The following is a 23,831-nucleotide window of genomic DNA, read 5'->3' as shown; positions in this document are numbered from 1 at the left end:
CCATAAGTGTAGGTTTGTGGGATACGCAGATGACTACAAAGGATATAGGTGTTATGATCCCACCAACAAACGTATCAGAATATCAAGAAATGTTGTCTTTGATGAACAAAATTTTGATGACAAAGCTGATGCAACAAATATACCAACTGAAGTTTACTATCCTTGGTTGAGTTCAGAACTTTTTGCTAGCTCCAGCGAAGCATGTTCACCAGATTGCGTGCAGCAAGAAGAAGAGATGTCTGAAAACACTGAGACATCGGGGCCACAAAATTCAGAAAAAATACCTGGCAGATACAAAGGCATTGTCTATTCCAGACAGAGACCGATGACATCAAGCCATTCAGATCATACTTCAATCAACAATCTGTCCCCTTCTCACACTCTTGAGATCAGAAAATCGAGCCGCATACGACATCCCATTGACAGGTGGGTTAGCTATAACAACTTCTCCTTGGATCTTGCTCTCAATAAAGAAGATGAGCCCACTATGTACTACCAGGCAGCCACTTCTACCAAGTGGGTAGAAGCCATGAATGATGAAATGCAAGCTTTGCATGAATGCGGAACTTGGGAAGTTGTTCCCAGACTGCCTAACAAAAATGTTGTCGGATGTAAATGGGTCTACAAGATAAAGTACAAGCCAGATGAAACTATTGAGCGATACAAGGCAATGCTCGTGGCAAAAGGATTCACTCAAGAAGCAGGGCAAGACTATGATGAGACCTTTAGTCCGGTTGTAAGAATGGGAACAATTCGAATTATTATCTCTCTGGCTGTTGAACATGGGTGGAAGTTAAGTCAACTTGAGGTAAAGAATGCCTTCTTGCATGGGGACTTAAAGGAGAAAGTGTATATGGAGCAACCCCCTGGATATCAAGAACAAAATTGTAAAACCCATGTGTGCAGGTTAAAGAGAGCTATCTATGGTCTGAAGCAAGCATCTCGCTCTTGGTTTGATAGCTTCTCACTAGAGATTCAGAAACATGAATTTTCACGTTCCATGCTGGACCACTCATTGTTCTTTTTCAGAAGCGAGACTGTGACCACTCTGTTATTAATTTATGTTGATGATATTGTTATCACAGGAAACTCTGTGGTCCACATCCAAGAAGTGAAAGACTTACTAGGTCAGAGGTTCAAAATAAAAGATTTTGGAACTCTACGCTATTTTCTTGGTGTAAAAGTTGATAATCAAACTCATGGCTTGACACTCACTCAGCACAAGTACACCGTAGATGTTCTCCGCAAGGCAGGCATGAAAGGCTGCAAACCTCTGAAAACTCCGAGTATCCTGCATCACAAACTTAGTGTCCATGATGGAGATCTGTGTGATGATCCCACCAGGTATCGAAGCATAATAGGAGTGTTACAGTATCTCACCTTCACTAGACCTGATATTGTTTATGCAGTCAATCAAGTATCTCAATTTATGCATGCGCCATGTACTGGACATATGGAAGCTGTTAAGAGGATCCTTAGATATCTGAAAGGGACTATTGGGGATGGATTGACATACTCACCATAGTCACATGGCAAAGATGAGCATGGGCTTAGTGTATATTATGATGGAGTCTGGGTTGGAGATCCTGATGAATGAAGATCTACATCAGGATATTGTGTTTTCATTGGAAGAAATTTAGTCTCTTGGAGCAGTAGAAAACAAAAAGCTATCGCCAGATCAAGTACTGAGGCTGATTATAGATCTATGGCTGTTGCTACTGCCGAAGTCACATGGATCAGACATCTACGGAATGAAGTAGGAGAAAAGATCTCTCACACTACCTTGCTATGTGACAACCAAAGTGCTATTAACATGTCATTCAATCCAGTACATCAGAGTCGTGCTAAACACATTGAGATTGACCAACACTTTGTGAGACAGAAAGTTGAAGAAAAAGAGATTGAGCCTGAGTTCGTCAATACTGAAAAACAAGTTGCGGACCTGTTTACGAAAGGGTTAACAAAGGATCGTTTTTGGACACTCAAAGGCAAGTTGTGCATGGTCCATAACCATGATCAACTTGAGGGGGGGTGAAAAAGGTGTATAGTGTTTCGGGTCTGGATCCTATACCAGACCCGAGTCCATTCCATTTATGTATAAGTGTATAATTTTAAGTGTTTTTTTATCTGGGTTCGGATATTTCACTAGACCCGAACCGACCCACTGTGTACACTGAAGTGTATTTATACAAAGCATTAGGTCACGATTTCTGATATACACAAATCGTGACAGCGGCAGTTGCCCCCTTTGGATTTCTCTTCTCGTCTCTCTCTCTTTCTCTCCCTCTCTCTCTCTGTTTTCTCTCTTAATGCAGGTACAAATGAAATTCTATCAACACCCTCATTAAATACCATCTCCACTCTCATCTCCGGCTCCTAAACAGAGCCTAAATTGATTTCCTTCAACCACAACTCACTCTGTTGGTGGGCATTGTTCTGAAAGTGCAACTTCCTACTCATTTTCTTTTCCTCTGTTCTTTCCATTTTATACCATGGCATTTAGCTATCTCAAACTCATTGAAACACTGAGAATGTGTTTTAGACAACATAAACACTCATTTGAGAAGAGATATTTTATGTTTCTTCAGTTTTTTACTTTTAGTTAAGAAACATATTTTAGTTTTTTATACTTTTCCTTTCCTACAACTTTTAGCCACTTTCCTTTTCTCAAAGGATTTTCAGGGACTAATTTGTCATTTTCTACTGAAAAAGAGATTGAGCAGAAATTCTCCAAAACTATTTGTACAAGTCTAATAATAGTTCAATTGTTGGCAGGGGGGAAGAGGAAGCAGGGACAATATGAATTTCGAAAGCATTTGCTTATTTTTCACTTTCTTGAGAAAACCACACTGAGTATCATTGTTTATTCATATCAACCAGTTACTGGTAACATCATATACTTTTGGATGCTCTCATACAAGTTTGCCCATTAATACTGGAGCTACATTCCTTTTGGGTTTTTCCTGCATACCCCTAATCTCTCTCTCTCTCTCTCTCTCTCTCTCTCTCTATATATATATATATATATATATATATATATATGTATACACACATGCTGGTATTCGACTAGAAAGTGCATGAGATTCTGCTCTAACTTATCCTCTACTTGGATCAAAGAAATACATATCTAGTTTGACTCTCAATCTGAAGAAAGCAACATCAAATTGACTCTAACCGTTCAACTAAACCTTTGAAAGCAAATAATTTCCAATTAGAATGGTGCATTAATAGTTGACTCATTCACAAAGATTCAAGATTTCTTCAATTGAGTGGAATAAATAAACTTCTCAGCTTTTTTCCCTCCGAACTGATGGAATACAACAGATGACAATGGTTATACATGATTGGCTCATGAAGAGAAAATCCATAGTGGAACCATGTGAGCAAGTTGTGTGTACAGGATTTGGTTCCGATACTATATAGATTTGAAGAACTTCTAAGTGCCATATAGTGCAGTTGGCTTCAAATCCATAGTGGAACCATGTGAGCAAGTTGTGTGTACAGGATTTGGTTCCGATACTATATAGATTTGAAGAACTTCTAAGTGCCATATAGTGCAGTTGGCTTCAAAATTTTCTACCCTGTAGAGTTGGTCTCTTGATTCTGGAAAGTCTAGGCTAATTTGGCATTGAATGTCTTTTAAATTCTTGCTGCAATTATTGCTTGCTTTATCTCAGGTGATCATGTTTAGGCTCTTGGGAATTGATTTATTGCTTAGTTGAACCACAAGAAATCCTAATTGCCTCTTATAAAAAAAAAATGAATGGACAAGCTCAATTAGTAATATTAATCATCATCAAAGAATAGTACTTAAAATCACAGTTGCAAAGTAGTCAACCAGTCGATTGACCATCTTAAAGAACATGCTTTTGTACATGATTATTGTGTAATCAAGTATGCGAAATTACAAGTATAAGGTGCAAAAGCACCAAACAAGTCCAATAGTGGACAATTACAAAGGCACAATAGGCACAAAAGTGTATAAGCAAGAAGTCCACAATGGGACAATACACAAAGCCTCCAAAGGGCAACACTAACAAGTTAAAAGAATAAAAATATTATTGAAGGTGTTTGGAATACAACAAGAGGAATAGGGGGATCACACCCCTATTTATATACATCAAAAGAGAGGGGAGACCATTGGTAGAGTTGTTGGGGCCCCAACCACTCTATGAGTGGGGCCGCAAATGGCAAATAAAAGAAACAAAAAAGAAAAGAAAAATAACTTAAGAAAAATAGAAAAAAGTAGAATATAGTTGTTTCTAGAAAACAACTATAATTACATGTGAAAATACAAAAATGCCCCTATCGGGCAAACTAATACAAAATAGATTATATATATATATATATATTTTAACACTCTCTTTCAAACTTATGGGGAATAACCGAAAGTTTGCTAAGGAGAAAAATAAATTGAAGAGTAGAAAGAGCTTTTGTAAAGAAATCTCCAACTGGTACTCAGATGCGACATACAACAATGCAATAGTTCCTCTCAGATATTCATCACATACATAATGACAATCCATCTCAATATGTTTAGTTCGCTCATGGAAGGTGTGGTTGCTTATGATATAAATTGTTATCTTATTGTCGCAACACATCTTCGAAGGAGTTGAGATGATTATCCCTATATCACTGAGAAGACTTCGAAACCACACAAGCTCTATGGTTGTTCTAGCCATTGCAAGATATTAAACTTTAGTTGAGTATAATGATACTTTATGCTTCTTTTTGCATCTCGATGAAATCAGTCACCTAAAAATACACAAAAACTGATACTCTATCATTGGGATTTTCACCCCAATCAGCATTAGTATAAGCATGTAAATCAAATTAAGAAGATGAGGATAAAAAAAACCCCTTAGTTGTAGTATTCTTGATGTATCTAGCAATTCTCAAGACAACACTCATGTGCCCAGTGGTAGGAGCATGCTGAAACTGATTGACAGAGTGAACTACATGAGCTATGTTTGGTGAGTGATGGATAAGTATGTCAGTGACCCAACAAGTTGGCAGTAAGGAGTAGGATGTTTAAGTAGAGTCTCATCTTTCAGCCTCAATTTAGCATTAATTACTTATAGGGTTTCTATCTTCTTATCATCTGTAATATCATACTTGGTACAAATATCAGCAACAAGTTTCATTTGAGAAAGAATGTACCCTCTGAGAGAGTACGCAACTTCAATACCTAAGAAGTATCTAAAAAAACCAAAATCAGGCATATCAAAAATTTCTTTTAAAATATTTTTAATATCACTGATTCTTCGTTTGTCACTTCTAGTGATAATCATATCATCTACATAAAGTAGAAGGATAACAACCATAGAACCTGTATTTTTAACAAAAAGAGCAGTGTCAATATAGCATAAATGAAAACCCAAATGAATCATTACATTATTAAATTTATCATGCCAAGCTTTAAGAGCTTGTTTTAAAACATATAAAGCCTTTTTAAGTTTAAGGATTTTATTCTTTTCAATACAAAACCCAAACAGAGGATCCATGTAAACTACTTTATTTAATTTACCATTTAGAAAAACATTTTTCACATGTAGTTGGCAGATGGGCAATTTTTTAATAGATGCAACGACCATGAGGGTCCTAACACTAGTCATTCTAGTTATTTGGGCAAATATTTCTTCATAATCAATGCCATACTTTTGAGAGTACCCTTTAACCACTAACCTAGCTTTATATCGTTCTAGAGACCCATCACTTTTGGTTTTAACCTTAAAAACTCATTTACATCCTATAGATTTCTTTCCTATAGGTAATAAAGTTATTTCCCATGTTTTAGCTTTTTTAAGAGCTTTAAGTTCTATATTCATAGCAATTGTGAAAGATTTTTGGATTCATTATAGTGTGATGGTTCATGATAAGAATGTAATGCTATTAGACATGACTTATATTTTGGTGTTAATGTGTCATAAGATATAATAAACCTACTTGGTGAGTTGGACATGTGATTGAATCTTCTAAGTGAGGTTTCTTCTAATGACGAATTTTGAGAATATTTTTCTAAAGCATTTAAAAGATTCCTTTGTTCAATCCAAGTATAAATTTGAATAGGTTTATCATTTATATCATTACTTATAGATGATTCCTCGTTCTCATTAATTAAATGCACATTATCATCACCATTTTCATTGTCATTTAAGGGATTATCCCCGATGTCATTCAAAGAATCATCACAAGAATTTAACCCTTCTTGTGGGCAAGAGATCAAATAGAAAGGAATAATCGACTTTATTGTTTTTCTTGGTTCTCTCAAAACCATTTTCATTTTCCAAAAAGGTTACATCTTTAGAAAAATATAATTTATTACTTTTAAGGTCAAAACATCTATATCCCTTTTGGTTCTCTCCATAACCCATGAATACACATTCAACGGTTTTTGGAGACAATTTATCTATTTTATGTAAAAGCACAAAGCACTTACAACCAAAAATTTGCAACCACTTGAAATCGGGTATTCTTTCAAATAGTTTTTTATAAGGAGATGTATTTTGCAAGGATGATGAAGCCATTCTATTTATCAAATAAGTTGATGTTAGAGCGGCCGTGGCCCAAAAACTTTTTGAAATATCTTTAGAAATAAGTAATGTCCTAGTGGTTTCTAAAATATGTCTATGTTTTCTTTCGGCTAACCCATTTTGTTGGGGAGTTCTAGGACATGACTTTTGGTGACAAATCTCGTCCAGTTCTAGATAATTTTGAAACACATTTGACAAGTATTCATCACCCAAATCGGATCTAAGAATAGAGATGTTGCTTTGAAATTGATTTTTGACAATCATATGAAATTTTTTAAAGAAAGAGAATACGTCGGATTTGAAATTAAGAAAATATATCCATACATATCTAGTGAAATCACCAATAAAGGTAACATAATATGAATATCATCCTTTTGATATGATGAGAGAATTTCCCCAAACATCCAAATGCTCTAATTCAAAAGGTCTCTTAGAGAAAAAGGTTCTATTAGGAAAGGGTTCTATTAGGAAAAGGAGTGGATTTCATCTTTCCAAAGATACAATCTTTCCAAACTAAACTTTTTTCATTACAAATTTTTTTCCCAAAAGAGAGAAGATACACCTTTGAGAAGCTTGGGTGTCCAAGTCGTTTATGCCAAGTTTTAATATCTTTATCTTGAACATAATTACAAAAACAATTTAGAGGAAGGTTTGGATAGTCTATGAAGTAAAGATCTCTCTTCCTATCGCCTTCCAATCTGCTTCCCGAAGCGGAGATCCTGTATGAAGCAACCCTTAGATGAGAATAAGATTTCACATCCATGATCAAAAATTTGTGAAACGGAAAGAAGGTTTAAACTTAGTTGAGGAACAACCTTTATTTTTGGCAAAAATAAAAAATTTAGAGGAATTTAAGGTTCCAACACATTTAATTTGCAAGTATGTTCCATCGACAATTGAAACATAGGAGGTTTTTGAATTAGTGTATAAATCGGATAAACCATTTTCATCTGGTGTTATATAAAAAGAGACCCCAAAATCAAGAATCCAAGCAGACATACCTAGAGGAGAAGATGAGGCTATTGCGGTACCGGATGTAGATGGAGATTTGAGTAACATTTGACGTGCCTTCGATAATTGAGCAAGAGAAAAAGAATATTTTCATTTGATTGGTTCTTCCTTCCTTAGTGTTGTTTATTTAACGGAAGCTACTTTGTTCTTTGGGGTGTCATATAACTTGAGACAATTAGGTCGTATATGAGCTATTTCATGGAAATAATGACAAATAGCCTTCTTGTAGCCTCTATTATAGTTATTATGCCTCCAAAAGTGTAGACTGCTAACACTTCATCTCCTCCTTTATTAATGCCAAGACGAGTCTCCTTTTGGCATATTTCGACAACGACATCCTCCAAAGAAAAAGGCTTAGATTTATGAAGAACAGAAGATCTAACTTGTTCATATTCGGGCCTAGGCTCATGTAAGAATTGAAAAAAATACTCTTTTTTCATTTATTCTCTTCTTAGTTTAACATCTTCACTAGTAATCCACTTGGGTTCAAGAAGAGATAGTTCATCCCATAAGTGACTAAGAGTGTTAAAGTAATCATGGACACTCATGTCCCCTTGTTTGATGATACACATTTTTTCTTAGAGAAAAAATTGTCTTGCAAGATCTTTTTGTTTATACATACCTTTAAAAAAAATCATGTCTCGTTTCCCTTGCGAAATTTAGTGATGTTGGCACATATTTTGAGCTCAACATTCTTCATAAACCATGCAAGAATTTTGGAATGTTTACTTCCCCAATCTTCTATCTTTGATTGATAGTCCTCAATAGCCCTTATGTGAGTTTCCTTCTAAAGCTTTTTCTTGCCCTCCTTCCATCTTGGTGAATTTGAGTTGAGGTTTCAAAATAGAACCCATTATATATCCCCAAAGCTTCTGGACTTTGAAGTTATTTTCCATGGTGAATGCCCACATCATGTAATTGGTATCATTCAACTTGAAGGAGAGCAACATTTTGCTCATTCTCTATTGTGGCTTAGAGAGAAGAAGGAAGAAGTATGGAAGAACACAAAAGAGCTCCTCCACTTAAGTTGTCGCAAGTATGTCGATTCTCGAATCACAATCTTTTAATGGTCACTCTTCAAGAGACAAAAAATACAACCTTGCTCTGATACCATGTAATCAAGTATGCATAATTACAAAGTGCAAAAGCACCAAACAAGTCCAATAGTGAACAATTAAAAAGGCACAATAAGCACAAAAGTGCATAAGCAAGAAGTCCACAATGGGACAATACACAAAGCCTCCAAAGGGCAACACTAACAAGTTAAAAGAATAAAAATATTATTGAAGAGGTGCTTGGAATACAATGAGAAGAATAGGGAGATCACACCCTTATTTATATACATCAAAAGAGAGGGGAGACCATTGGGAGCTCCCCTCATAGAGTCATTGGGGAGCTCCCAACGGTCATATTTATGACTGTTGGGCTCCAACAACTCTATGAGAGGGGCCCAAATGGCAAATAAAAGAAATAAAAAAAAACCTAAAAAATAGAAAAAAGTAGAACATAGTTGTTTCTAGAAGACAATTATAATTATATGTAAAAAGACAAAAATGCCCCTATTCGGCAAACTAATACAAAATAGATTATATATATATATTAACATATTGATGCTCTCTTGTGGTTGTAGTATTTGGTGTTAAAGTGCTTATATATATTGTAGTGTTGTAATATTAGAGTCAAAGCAATCTTATTTGTGATGGACAAATCAATCCAGATTTGTAAGTTTAAGTCTAAGTAGTCACTATTTAGATTGTCAAGGGTATTTTAGGCATGAAAAATTGTAAGAAGGGGAGTCAGACCCCTATATCTTGTATCCCTCATTTTTCAGTTGAATTGAATGAAGGTTCTTCTCCATTGGGTCTCCCTTTTCTTCAAACCATTGTTGAACATGGTATCAGAGCCATGTTGGTGTGTTATAGACTATGTCACAGGGATTCGGCCAGACAGGTGCCGCACTCGCATCGACGCGACGCGATGCGGGTGCGGTCAACCCGGCCCTGGGTGCGTTGACCGCACCCAGGGTCATTTTGGCCCAATTTTTTGATTTTTTTTAAAATTTGCCCTATGAAATGGGCTGCAAAATTTTAAAAAAAAAATCTGCTGACAGCTGACCGCGCAGCGGGACCCGCCCCTTGCTGGATTTTGATTTTGTTTTGATTTTGGCCTTGATAACTTCGGTCTCTTTAGAGTTGCCTATTCCCTGACAAGGACTTTCAGATTCTTCACCTCTCCCCACCCCTTGCTGGATCCCTGCACGTAGTGATGAGAGAATGAAAGGACGGAACAGCCGAAGCGTGGATGCCTGCTTGTTGTTGCTGCTCTTGTTTTATAAAGGGGCACTTGTGTCCACAACATCTGACGAGCTTTGTTGGCATCCCATGCTATTCCTGCCTCAAAACAATGAATTCGTAGCGTTGGAAAACATATTGTTAACTTGGAAATGATGATCCATCTTCCTCAAAAATTAAAACCAAAATTCAAGAGCCTTTTAAAGTCTTTATCCTTCAACCATCCAGATCTTTCTTCGTCAAGGATTTTCTCTCTCCATAATAAATGATAATGGTGGTGGTAGCCTTGGTGGCTATTAGTATTCACTTTTCTCCTGACGAGATGGGTGCTCTAGCCGTAGCCTGGTGTAGACCTCTCTTTTCCACATGTCAAATCCAATAAATTTCTTTTAGCTGTCATCCAGAGTCCAGACCGGAGATCTGTGTGCAACTGTATATAAAATGAAATTTGAAGAACCCTAGGCAGTGGCGGTGGAGCCTAGGCCTCGTGAAGACTCTCTCTCCAACAAACCACATCAAACCTTTCGCTTATATTTTTTTTCGTGAAGACCAGGGAGTTTCAGACATGATTGAATCATGACAGTCAGCAGAACACAGTAGGCTGGGTCGATCAGATTGCCAATCCTTTCGGTTCATCAATTTTGTCCTGTTGCGCCAAAGTACACAACAAGCAGAACGTGGGTAACAAGTCTTCAAACAAACACACCGGCAAAAAAAAAAAAACTGGTTATAAGTCATATATATATATATATATATATATATATATATATATATATATATATATATATATATATATATATATTGCCGCACCCCCCGCACCCGGGTTTTTTGGAAGTGCCGCATCCCCGCACCCGCACCCATGTGACATAGGTTATAGAGGAGTCTGTAGGCTGCTACTAGACGGAGTGGAATTCGAGGGAGAGTACACACAGGTTCAGCTGGGGCATTCAGAGGAGACATGAGTGGCATATAAATAATACACGTCCAGCTCTTAAGAAGAAGTTTGGGGCAGCTGCTGGTATTTCTGTTGATCTAGTGGTTTAGGAGGTGAGACAACTCCAGCAAGAGAGGAAGGAATTTCCTCAGTTGTAGCTACTTCTGGTCCTCAACATGCTACTCACTCCCAGCTGTTGGAGGATATGCGGCAGATTCATCAGCTCATAGCTCACTCATTCATTTCAGTTGTTTCTCCTGTTGCTTAGTCTTCCCATGCTTCATCTACTTCAGGTAGTGCTTTTGCAGGTAGTTCTGACATACATTCAAGTTGGTTAATAGACTAGGGGCATCATGGCACATGGCGGGCAATGAGTCCTTGTTAACCAATTGTAGACCATGTGGTGCAACATTTTTCACTGTCAATGTATTAAAGATTGATTTCGTCACTTCCTCCACTAATTCTAAAAATAAGTTGAATATTTTTGGACTTTACCTTGTTCCTTCTCTTGCCATGAATTTAACCTATGTTGTGTTAAATATGTATATGTAAATGAATATATTTCTGTACCGTATTGTACCACTTGTACAGCATATTGTACTGTATTGTACTACTGTACTGTATTGTACTGTATTGTACAGCATACTGTACTGTATTGTACTACTGTACTGTATTGTACTGTATTGTACAACATACTGTACTGTATTGTACTATTGTACTGTATTGTACAGCATACTGTACTGTATTGTACTATTGTACTGTATTGTACCACTCGTACAACATATAAATATCAATGGAAAGGGGAGAAGACATTACGCCCAACATTTTTTTCTCTCTTCCCTCTTACCTCTCTCTCTATCTCTTGCTACGATAGTAAGGTGACTCCCACATCTGATTTCTCACATGGTATCAAAGCCAAGGGCGTGGTAATCACGATCATCTGGAAGGCCCCTAAGGACCTTGACGTGCGTTTTTGGGCGTTCTCAAGGAAAGTGTTTTTTTTTTCATCTTTTCTCTGTTGTTTCTCCGTTGAATCACTATATTTCGACGTCGTTTCTTCATTTCCTCATATCGTGCATCTTTTTCTTCTTACATATTCTGTTATCCCCAATTTTATCAACCCTAATTTCTGTTTTCCCCAAATTTGGGAACCCTCATTTCTCAAAAGTGCCTCTTTTCTCAAACTTCTTGTGATTTCTTATCTATTTCTTGCAATATAGTTGATAAATCGTACATTCTGCACGATTAACTAAAAAATCGTGATTTCCAAAACTCAAAAATTTCTGTCCGTACGGTTCTGTCCGTACAACCTACGAATTTCTGTCGTGCTGTTTGATTCATCTTTGATCTTCTTCCTTATGGATTCTAAAATCAGCCCCGGATTTCTTTCTCAACTTGTTTCTCACAAATTAACTCATGATAACTACTTACTTTGGAAACGCCAAATTCTGCCGTTTATCCGAAGTCATGGTCTTTCCGGGCATCTGGATGGGGGATCACCCGCCCCACCTATGACTATTACGCAAGAGGTAACTGGTAATGATGGGAAGGTGAGTTGCATTGCTATTCCAAATCCTGCGTATGATGTTTGGTTTCAGAAGGACCAATCTGTGGTTGCCTATTTGACTGCCACGTTATCTGATCGTATATTATAAACTATCTCTGACCATTTTACTGCTGCAGAACTATGGAGACATCTTGCTCACTCTTATTCACAGGTTTCTGAATCACGTGCACTTCAACTGAAATGGCAGTTCCAATCTATGCGAAAGGGAACTAAGACCATTACTGAATTTCTAGGGGATATCAAAATTATCATTGATCAGTTGGCCGCTATTGGATATCCTGTTTCTGACAGAGATGTTGTTCAGCAGGTATTGGGAAGCCTTGGGCCCCAATATCGTATGTTTTGCACTGCATTACAGGTTGCCTCTACACTTCCATGCTTTGAGGATTTACAGGCCAAACTCCTACAGTATGAAGTTAGTTTGACTCAAGATCATCTTATTGATGATCCTCATCCTGTCATGTTTACATCTGGGTCTACCTCATTTCGTCCACCTGCTGCTCATATGGGCCGTGGAGGACTCCTTCCTACTCCTACTGCTCCACCTGCCACTAGAGGTACTCGTGTCCCTACTTGCTTCCATTGCAACAAGCGTGGCCATGTGAAAGCAGATTGTTGGCACAACCCACATAATCGCAACAAGGCAGGGAGGCCAGGACCAAGAGCTGGACAGATGAATGTTAGACAGTTTCAGGGGCAGCCGCAGGGAAATTTTCGAGCACATCAGGGTACTGATCAGGGACAGAGTGCAGGGTTGCCACATGATGTGCAACAAATTCTGATGACTGCATTTAACAACATGAATTTGCGTCAGAATGATGATGGAGTTTGGTATATTGATTCTGGAGCAGCCGCACATGTTACTTCTGATGCAGGTAAACTTTCCAACATGGTTCCTTATATTGGCACTGGCACTATTGTCACGGGAGATGGTTCCCACCACCCTATTTCTCATACTGGAAATGCATCTCTCTCTTTGTCACAATCTACACTACCATTGAAAAATGTCTTACTCACTCCTGCCATTGAGAAAAACATTTTATCTGTTTCTAAATTGGTTGATGAAACAAATTCATCCATGGAATTTACTCCGTCTTCTGTTTGTCTTAAGGACCTTCGAACCAAGAAGATGCTCGCTAAGGGTGAACGACGCGGAAACATGTACGTCTTCGAAGCAGCCCCGGGGACTTTGAAGACGTCATCTACCGTGTCTCCATCTTTTCCTGCTTATTTGAGTCAGTCTTCTTCTGTTATGCAATGTAATAAGCCAGTTTCTTGGCATCGTCGGTTAGGTCATTGTAGTCAAGGGTTCCTTGACAAATTGTCTTCTCAGGGTTTTATTCCCAAAGTCAAATTAGATCATAAGTGTCCTAGTTGTAATGTCTGCAAGAGTCATGTACTTCCCTTTCAAAGTATCAATAAAAGAGCTTCCAAGTCATTTGAAATTATTCACTCTGATGTTTGGGGCCCAGCTCCTGTTTCATCTCTATCTGGCTCTCGTTATTATGTGTTATTTCTTGACTCTTTCACTCGTTAAACTTGGATTTACTTTATGAAATCTAAATCTGAAGTGTTCAAACTTTTCAAACAATTCCATGCTCTTGTTCAGAACCTTTTCAATTCAAATATCACTTATTTCCAGTGTGATGGTGGTGGAGAATACATATCTCATGATTTTAGTGAATATTTAAAGGACCATGGCATCACACGTAACTCCTCTTGTCCTTACACTCCACAACAGAATGGAGTAGCAGAACGTAAGCATCGGCATATTGTTGAAACCGCGTTAAGTATGATGCACAATATTGATATTTCTTTCTCTCTTTGGACTGAGTCCTTTCACACTGCAGTGCATATCATTAACAGGTTGCCTATGGAATTATTAGGAGATCAGTCTCCTTATTATTTGCTTCACGGTTCTCACCCTTCTTATGATGATTTGCATGCTTTCGGATGCATTTGTTATGTCCATGTGGATCATTCTTTACGTAACAAGTTTCAGGACAGAGCAGTTCAGTGCAGATTTCTGGGATATGCCGATGGGTATAAAGGATATAGATGTTATGATCCTATTTTTGGTAAGATTAAGGTGTCTAGAAATGTTGTTTTTGATGATGACCATTTCAGCACTTGTGATACTTCTCAGGTATATGAGCAAACTACTTATGATCCATGGCTTTGTGATACTTTGCTATATGACTCTATCAGAGATCCTGTTGTTGATGAACCAATTCAGTTTGAAGCAGACAACTCCATCATCCAGGATGCACCTTCACGGTTTTCAGGTTTGGTTTATGCCCGTCGAGGAGCCCCTTCAACTCCATCTCACGAGGCTCCCCCTCTTCGACGATCCACACGTGAAAGGCATCCTATCCATCGTTGGGTTAGTTACAACAATTTTTCTCTTGACTTTCAGTTGTTTCTAACCAATGTGGCCAAAGAGAAAGAGCCGTCTACTTTCCATCAGGCAGCCCATTCTCGAGCTTGGGTTGAAGCTATGAACGAAGAAATGGCAGCACTTCATGAATGTCATACATGGGATATTGTTCCTCGACATGTTGATAGAAATGTTGTTGGTTCCAAATGGGTTTACAAGATCAAGCGTAAACCAGATGGTAGCATTGAAAGATATAAAGCTCGCCTTGTTGCACGCGGATTCACACAACAATATGGGCAAGATTATGAGGAAACTTTTAGCCCTGTTGTCAAAATTGGCACCATTCGTGTGATCCTCACTTTGGCACTTCAGCATGGTTGGTCTCTTAGCCAGTTGGATGTCAAGAATGCGTTCCTACATGGGGACTTGAAGGAAGAGGTGTATATGGAGCAACCTCCTGGATATAGTGAACATGATGCGGCTACATGGGTTTGTAAATTGAGAAGGTCTCTTTATGGTTTAAAACAGGCATCTCGGTCTTGGTTTGAGAGTTTCTCCATGGAAATTCAGCAGCATGGCTTTTCTAAGAGTATACTTGATCATTCTTTATTTATGTATAAGAATGATCATGTTACTACTTGGGTTCTTATATATGTTGATGACATCATTATCACTGGGAGTGATGATGCACATATTGCCTTGGTCAAGTCTTTACTCATGGCCAAATTCAAGATGAAGGACTTAGGCCCATTGCGATACTTCTTGGGAGTTGAAGTCGATAGACAAGATGATCGACTCACTCTAAGTCAACACAAGTATACTCTTGACATTCTTCACACCATTGGTATGATTAATTGTAAACCTCTCAGCACCCCATCTGTCTTAAATCATAAGTTTAGTGCAAAAGAAGGCCAATTATATCATGATTCCACTTTATATCGCCGCATTGTTGGTATGTTGCAATATCTTACATTTACAAGACCTGACATTGCTTATGCTGTAAATCAAGCATCTCAGTTTATGCATGCTCCCACTGATTGTCATATGGAATGTATTAAGCGTATTCTCAGATATCTGAAAGGGACTATTGGAGATGGATTGCTCTATCACAAAGATGAAAGCTTCACTACAGGACACCGTTTACTTACATATTGTGATGCAGATTGGGGTGGGGACCCTGATGAGCGTAGGTCGGTTTCAGGATATTGTGTTTTTATTGGCCCAAATATTGTCACTTGGAGTAGTAAGAAACAAAAGGCCATTGCTAAATCCAGCACTGAGGCAGAGTACAGGGCAATGGCAGCAGGGACAGCTGATGTCACTTGGGTACGGCATCTTCTTCAAGAGTTGAATGAACCTATCTCTTCCTCTCTGCTTTTATGTGATAATCAAAGTGCCATTAATATTTCTTTTAACCCTATTCATCATTGTCGCACGAAGCACATTGAGATTGATCAGCATTTTGTTAGACAAAAGATTGAAACAGAAGAAATTGAGGCTTCGTATGTCAGATCAGAAGACCAAGTAGCAGACATCTTCACCAAAGGATTGGTTAGTCATCAATTTTGGTTACTTAAGGGCAAGTTGAGCATGATTGAAGATCATCCTCAACTTGAGGGAGGCTTTTAAATATGTATATGTAAATGAATATATTTCTGTACTGTATTGTACCACTTGTACAGCATATTGTACTGTATTGTACTACTGTACTGTATTGTACTGTATTGTACAACATACTGTACTGTATTGTACTACTGTACTGTATTGTACTGTATTGTACAGCATACTGTACTGTATTGTACTATTGTATTGTATTGTACAGCATACTGTACTGTATTGTACTGTATTGTACCACTCGTACAACATATAAATATCAATGGAAAGGGGAGAAGACATTACGCCCAACATTTTTTTCTCTCTTCCCTCTTACCTCTCTCTCTATCTCTTGCTACGATAGTAAGGTGACTCCCACATCTGATTTCTCACATGTTGGTCAAATTACCCAATAAAATTATGATGTTATCTTCACTCCTGATGGTTGTTATGTGCAGTATAGGTCTACAGGGAGGAAATTGAGACTAGTGCAGTATCGGTCTACAAAGAGGAAATTGGGACTAGGAGTAGAAAGGGGCACCTCTGCTATGTGGATCACCTTGATATGAGGCTGTGAAAGAGGGTGGAGTCGATCCGATAGTTTTATGGCATCGTTGATGAGGACATATATATAGTTCTAGGCTACAATATGTTGTCTCATAGTATTCAGGGGAGTTTGTACCTTTAAAGTAAGTTCAGGTTAAGTGTTGTGAGAGTTGTAAGATGGCTAAGAGTCGTGCTTTTCCTTTTGTGTCTAGTGAGATTGAGTTTGGTAGTCTCTTGAATCTTGTACATTCTGATGTTTGGAGACCTCTTCTTGTGCATTCTAAAGGGGGTTCTACATATTTTGTTACTTTGATAGATGATTGTACTATATTTACTTGGATATATTATATGAAATACATAAGTGAATTACATGAAATTTTTAGAAAATTTTGCATTCTCGTTACCTACGATCAGATTGAGGGAGAGAATACATTAGCCATACTTTTAAAAAAAATTTGTGTGAAATAGGAATTGTGCATAAAAAATCTTGTCCATATACTCTTGAGCAAAATGATGTTGCATAAAGAAAGAATAGGCAATGACTTGAGACTACTCGAGCCCTTTTGTTTGCTAGTTGGGTGCCCAAAATATATTGGGTTGAGGTTGTAGGAGTGGTTGTTTATCTGATCAATCATATGCCATCAAGTACTATTGGAAAAGTAACTCCTTTCGAGAAATTGTATGACAAGAAACCTGATTATGATGAGTGTTTGGAAGTACAAGTACATGTTTTGTATTTGTTCCTCCACATCAAATGGGATAAGATAAGACATCTCCAAGAGCTGTCCAGTGTTGCTTCTTAGGATATCTCAATGGCCAGAAAGGATACAAGTGTTATGATCCTGTTTAAAAAAAAATGTAGATATCTAGACATGTGGAGTTTGTTGAAGATTGTTCATATTTTTGTTCTAAAAGGGAGGATGATAAGGGTAAATTGAACTTTTCTTTTCTAATTCCCTTCCCTGAAAATACTGAACTAAAAAAGGAAAATAGATTTATAGCAAAAGGAAACTTGGAGTTGAGTCCATATCATTTTATAAGCAACATGCTCAAGAGGTGGAGGATCCTTCTCATCCAAGTCCAAATTTCCTTCCACCAATCCTGAACATACAAAGACCCTCCAATTCAGGTACTTTGTAGTACTTGTCCTTTTGTACCTCCCACTCATTTTTGTCTCTTATGAATCCTTTTTTGCTACTCACCAAACCTTTCTTGCCTTAATTCATTCCTATTATGAGCCTAAAACATATGATGAAGTTTTTTCAGATCTAGAATGGCAAACAATGAGTGAGAAATTGCATGCTTTGGAAAGAATGAAGGCTTGGGACTTAGCGAAACTTCTTAAAGGAAAAAATGTAGTTGGATGCAAGTGGGTGTACAGGGTGAAGACCAAGGCTGATGGAACAATTTTGAGATAATAAGACAAGACTTGTGGCGAAGGGTTACAACCAGTAGTAGGGTATAGATTCTATATTAACTTTTGCACCTATGGCCCATATGACTACTATTAGAACCCTATTAGCATTATCTACAGTTATGGGTTGGGACTTGTGGCAATTGAATGTAAAAAATGCATTTTTGAATGATGATCTAGAGGAAGAAGTTTATATGGAGTTACCTCAGGGAGTGTCAAGAGGGAAGAGTTTGTAGGCTTAGAAGAGCATTGTATGGATTGAAGTAAGCTCCTTGAGCATGGTTTCAAAAATTCAGTGGTGCAATGAAGAACCTTGGCTTTAGACAGAGGTTCCATGATTCAACCTTATTTGTATCTTTGTCTGATACTAGGCATTGTCTTTTACTACTCTACGTAGATAATATGATCATTACAAGTGGTGATCCATTGACCATTGAAAATGTGTGCTGATGTATTTGAGATAAAGGACTTAGGAAAGTTGAAATACCTTCTAGGTCTTGAAGTTGCACATGCTAAACGAGGATATATGTTAACACAACACAAGTATGCAACTAAACTCATAACCAAGGCCACATTGGTAGATGACCATAAACACGTTGATACTCCCATAGAACCAAATGCTAAACTGAAGCATGATGAAGGAGAATTGTTGGAGGATTTGGTTGAGATGGGGACTTGAACATACGGGAGTAAAGTTAACCAAAGGGACAAAATTGTATTGTGACAACCAAAGTGTTATTACCTAGCAAAAAATCTAGAGTTTCTTGAGTGCAAGAAGCATATCAAAATTGATTGTCACTTTATTAGAAGAGCATACTTGGAAGGCATAATCTCCTTGTCCTATATTGGTTCAACTCAACACAGCAGATTTCTTTACAAAAAGCTTGTCTACTTCTCTCTTTCAGACATTTCTCACCAAACTCGAGATGATTGTTTTCACATCTTCCCAAGTTTGAGGGGGAGTGGTAAAATACTTATGTACTATAGTATTGAAATATTAGAATCAAAGCAATCTTATTTGTGATGGACAAGATTTATAAGTTTAAGTCTAAGTAGTCACTATTTAGAATGTCAAGGATATTTTAGGCATGCATAAATTGTAATAAGGGGAGTCAACCCCTATATCTTGTATCCCTCGTTTTTAGTTGAATTAAAATAAGGTTCTTCTCCATTGTGCTTCTCTTTTCTTCTCACCATTGTTGAACATTTGGCAATTAATCTCCCTGCGAAGCACCTTCCAGTTCCCCAGATTGTTGATAGGGTTCCAAAGACCTTGTGCCATGAAATAGTGGGCTGATTATCATTCCAGATGACAAAAGATCTATCTTCCAAAATAGGAGACCGAGACTCATAAAAGCAGTCCGAATCCTGACAAAATGTACTGGATGAGCCCTTCTAAGCTCCACAGCAATACCCATAAGTCTTTGTTAGGAGTGTCTAACTTACCTCCACATCACCATCTAAGAGTTGTTGAACTTTTCCCTGGCCCAGACAATATTCTCCTCAGCTAGGTGCCAAAGTGTTTGAGCTGCTAACAGCCTCTCGAGTTCAAGCATTAAAAAACTTTGAATTCTTTCAAAAAGGCCAATTTTCATTTGAGACACAACATATGACTTGATAGAGAATCTTGGACTGATAAGTCGCTCAATGAAGAGAGTACTCATGATTTTTCAAACACTGAAACTTGGCTGGCCATGATCTGCATGCTGGAAATCTTAGATCTTAATTCAGTAGGCAACAAGGAGCAAGGAAAGAACAAAAATAAAGTAAAAACTACCACAGGATTATTCAGAAAGTTCAACAGATTACTCCATATTGAAGCAAAGATGGACGGCACTCAACAAGGATGGCCCACGAAGCCCTTATCTCCATGCAGCCACGCCTACAGAAACCACATCTCACCAGGACCAACTGAACTAAAAACGACTTGTACCTACCGAACCCACCCCCCCTTCCCCATTATCAGAGCTTTTGGAATCTCTCTCTCTCTCTCTCTCTCTGAATTCTTAAGCATAAAGCATATGTGGCCCCTTCACATTCCTTCAATGAATATTCAAGACCTTTCCCTGGCCTACTCTTACCCATAGTGGCAGAGAAGCCAGAAACAGCTCAAAGTGGAAAGCCTGGGTGTACAACTTGCCTCTGCCACGAAGCATAAAAGAAGCAAAAAATCGTGGATTACTTGCTTCTTTTCTTAATACAAAGATATAATCACTGGGATTCTGGGATTCAGTGCAGCAGCCTGTTAATGCATGCTACCTCTCATTTTCTTATTTTTTGCAAAATGGCAGTGGACCAACTTTGTCAAAAGCTTATATCTAAGGTTTTGTCTCCACCCAACTTATTGATAGTAGTCACTAACGTCAACATGGGACATATTGTGCCCTTGTCCAAATTGTTCAATAACGTAATTCCTTTTTACCCTCTTTTCCTGAATTCTTTTCCCAACTTGCTCAGCACTGTGAGTTAATGTCATAAATTTATGTATTGACAACACTTGTGTCCATACTTTCTGGATGAGATTTCCCCTAGTGAATATTAAGCATGCTATAATTGAACAAATCCACACATGCATCTTCCTAATTATTTCAATCTTTCTCAAACAGTCTTTCCATTCACAACAAGAATTACAAAATATTTTCAGACAACTTATATCAAAAGAAAATTAAAATTTTGCATGTTTAATTGGCAACAAATCAACATGAATTTTGCTATCAAGGCCTATCATACAAGAAAGCAACAGTCTTAAAAATTGGAGATAGCTAGAAATAAAGTTTGTTTTGGATAACCGAAAGTGACAAGAAGATTGCTAATACATACCTCTGAGCATGCCCCAATTTCACCAACTTCATTTTAACCTGCATCCATTGCATAACAAATGAGTAGAACTCTTTAACTGAATTGTCAATGTCAATTTGTTTGATCATAACATCGCCTTTATTTTTTTCTTGTTCTTTTTTTTTTTGGCTCATTGTTCATGAAAGCGCTTAGCCTTCGGAAGTAAAAAATGTTCTTACATGACATCACCTTGGGATCCTGCATCGCCAGTTTCGTTCTCTCTTGTATTCTTTGACGTGTTTCTGCATACAAGAATGTGATGACCAATCAGAAGCCCTTGGTTTTGAAATATTTCAATACACCAGTACCAATGTAAAATGCAGTCAATCCTGTGATAATAAAATTAACTAACCGAGGTGAAAACCAGTAAACAAAATAGAGATGAAGAAAAAGAAAGAAATATAAGTAACAAAACAGACTAATAAACATGAAACAATGTCCGCAACAGCAAGAAACAATTCAAGGTATTTATATAACCCTTTTTACCTTCACTATGTTTCCTGCCTTTATTCCATGGCACTTTTCCCTTGTTTGCTTTAGAAATTTTCAACCTTCTTGATTTCTCCCTCTCATCCATTTCATCAGAATCTTCGCCTGAAGACTGAAATGCTCGAGTCACTGGATCATCCAACGTCAAGTCATTGATCTTCCCTTTATCACTCTGAACTGGTTCCATGATTGCAGCTGCCTTAACAAGAAGTACTCCACGCATCTGAAAATATCCCGTCCTAAAGTTCACTTTACCCGGGACATGAGGCTGCACCTGCCACGCGTATTGCAAACACTTCTCTTTCCAAGAAACACATTTTCCCCTTTTATTATGGGGAAAATGAGGCTGTATCCAAGTTGTAACAAGATGGTTTTGCAAGGGAATCTGCAATGTAGCAAAATCTGTAATTGAAATCAGAAAACACAAATCCCCGGTAAGCCCTCCCCGTTGCAGCAAAAATAAGTTCCAAGATTTTACTTTTTTGAACTACAAGATATAATCTAAATGCTGGACCAATTGATAATTTAATTGCCCAAGTACATAAATATACATAGATATCATACTGTGCCGACTTGGCTAGAGTGAGTCAGGAAGATCCATGCAAGCGCTAATCCACATAATAACATTTTTAATTTGCCATTCCATTCAGTCAATAAAGAAACATGAAGAAATGGAGAGGGATTCATTGTAATAAAAGAATAGATTACTAAACACGCAATGCACACACACATGTCAATAAAAAACAGCACAATGACCACTTTTTTTCGTGTAAATTTTCACCAGGTTGAGAACCTAAAGCATGAATAAAAATTTCTTGTTTGTCACAGGACCAGAGCATGAAACTTGCAGGGATATAGACGAATATTAGAGGCAAAGATAAAAACACGATTGAAATTCTCAAAATAGATACCCATCACCATGTTCTATATGTTCACTTACCCCATAATAGAAAGAGGGTGGGAAGTTACGAAACAAACCACCCAAAAAAGATCAACAGGAAACACCCAGAAACAGAGACATCGGAAACAAACTTCTAATGTGGAAAAACAAAGTGAGTATCGTGAAGAAGACTAGAAAGAGAAAAGAATAAAACAGAAACAGAGGAAAAAAAGTTCAATTGATGGTAACGCACAACACAGTGATGGAGAAAGTCGGTAGGAACACCTAACCCAGAAACAGATGAAAAAGAAAGAAAGAAAGAAACCAAACAGAAACAACAGAAGCAAATCTCTACAGCGGAAGGAAAACAAAAAAAAACGAAGTGGGTATCGTAAAAAAGAGCAGACAGAGAACATAATCACATAGAAAGCGCAGAAAAGAAGTGCAATTGATGTATAACGCACAAAAACAGAGAAAAGAGGGAAAAGTTAGTAGGAAAACCCAGAAAAAACAGTGAAAAATCAAACAGAAAGAAACTCCTAGAATGAAAAAATTGAAGTGGGTGTTGTGGAAAAGAGGAGAAAGACGCAGAAGAAGGAGGGGGAGGAGGAGTTACCGAAGGAAGGCATGAGAGCTCGCTCATTCAGCCCATGGAGGAGTGAGTCCCCTCCAGCAACGGGGGGATGATAGAACCGGAGAAGGATTGTGCCCACGTTTTACATGAAAATTTCTTCACTGCCACTGCTTCAGAGGGATGCTATATTTTGGTTATGGGTCGGATATCTGTTCGAGTTCGAATTAATTTACCCGGATTAATTAGTAAGACAGATCACATATTCACATCCAATTGATGATCGTATTTGGTGTAATATCTCATAAATTTGTGCCTATTTTTAAATTTAATAAATACAGGTTTTTATTAAATAAATATATTTTTGCTGTTTGGGGTGATATATAATATATATTTAATGGCTGATGAAATTTGGATCCCGATATGGATATTGGACTCATTGCCGAGATCCATGATCCATATGGGTTAAGATAAATAGGTTTTAAAAAACAATAAATTATAATAATGATAAAATAATAAATTATAGCTAGATTATTAAGATAATATATATACTATATAGATATAGATTTATGTTAGATTTTTTTGGATAGGAGGGATGCACCTTCCTTACCGAAATAGAAGTCTTTCTATTTCAGTAAGTAGGCTCCCTTAGAGGACTCTTTTCCTGTTATAAAAACAAGTGTGAGTCTCTCTCTCTCTCTCTCAAGGACAATATTGAGAGAGCGAGAGAGCAACACATGAAGGGGAGCTGGCTGCAGGCAGCAACGCCTCTTCTCCTCCATCGATT

At 37.6% G+C, this 23,831-nt stretch overlaps 1 protein-coding gene across 4 annotated transcripts in view; it reads right to left on the bottom strand.

Moving 5' to 3' along the window:
• LOC149831821 (uncharacterized) overlaps positions 1-23,134 on the bottom strand; it is a 28,976-nt gene extending 5,842 nt beyond the window's left edge. The window contains exons 1-4 of one of the 4 annotated variants that reach the window (XM_090014162.1): positions 23,090-23,134; positions 21,591-21,978; positions 21,294-21,346; positions 21,087-21,124 (exon numbers count right to left, since the gene is read on the bottom strand). In XM_090014162.1, the coding sequence (XP_089870288.1) occupies positions 21,087-21,124; positions 21,294-21,346; positions 21,591-21,978; positions 23,090-23,116 (506 nt within the window). In that variant the 5' untranslated portion in view covers positions 23,117-23,134. Of the gene's footprint in view, positions 1-21,086; positions 21,125-21,293; positions 21,434-21,590; positions 21,996-22,533; positions 22,655-23,089 lie in introns of those variants that run through there. The other 3 variants (XM_090014161.1, XM_090014163.1, XM_090014164.1) reach the window with 3 other exon arrangements.
• Positions 23,135-23,831: the final 697 nt, after the last annotated feature.

The sequence above is a fragment of the Nuphar pumila genome, chromosome 7 (assembly GCF_984573655.1).
Source record: "Nuphar pumila chromosome 7, dmNupPumi1.hap1.1, whole genome shotgun sequence".
Taxonomy (NCBI): Eukaryota; Viridiplantae; Streptophyta; class Magnoliopsida; order Nymphaeales; family Nymphaeaceae; genus Nuphar; species Nuphar pumila.
Note: the sequence above shows the minus strand (reverse complement) of the source record. Positions and strands in the feature narration are given on the sequence as shown.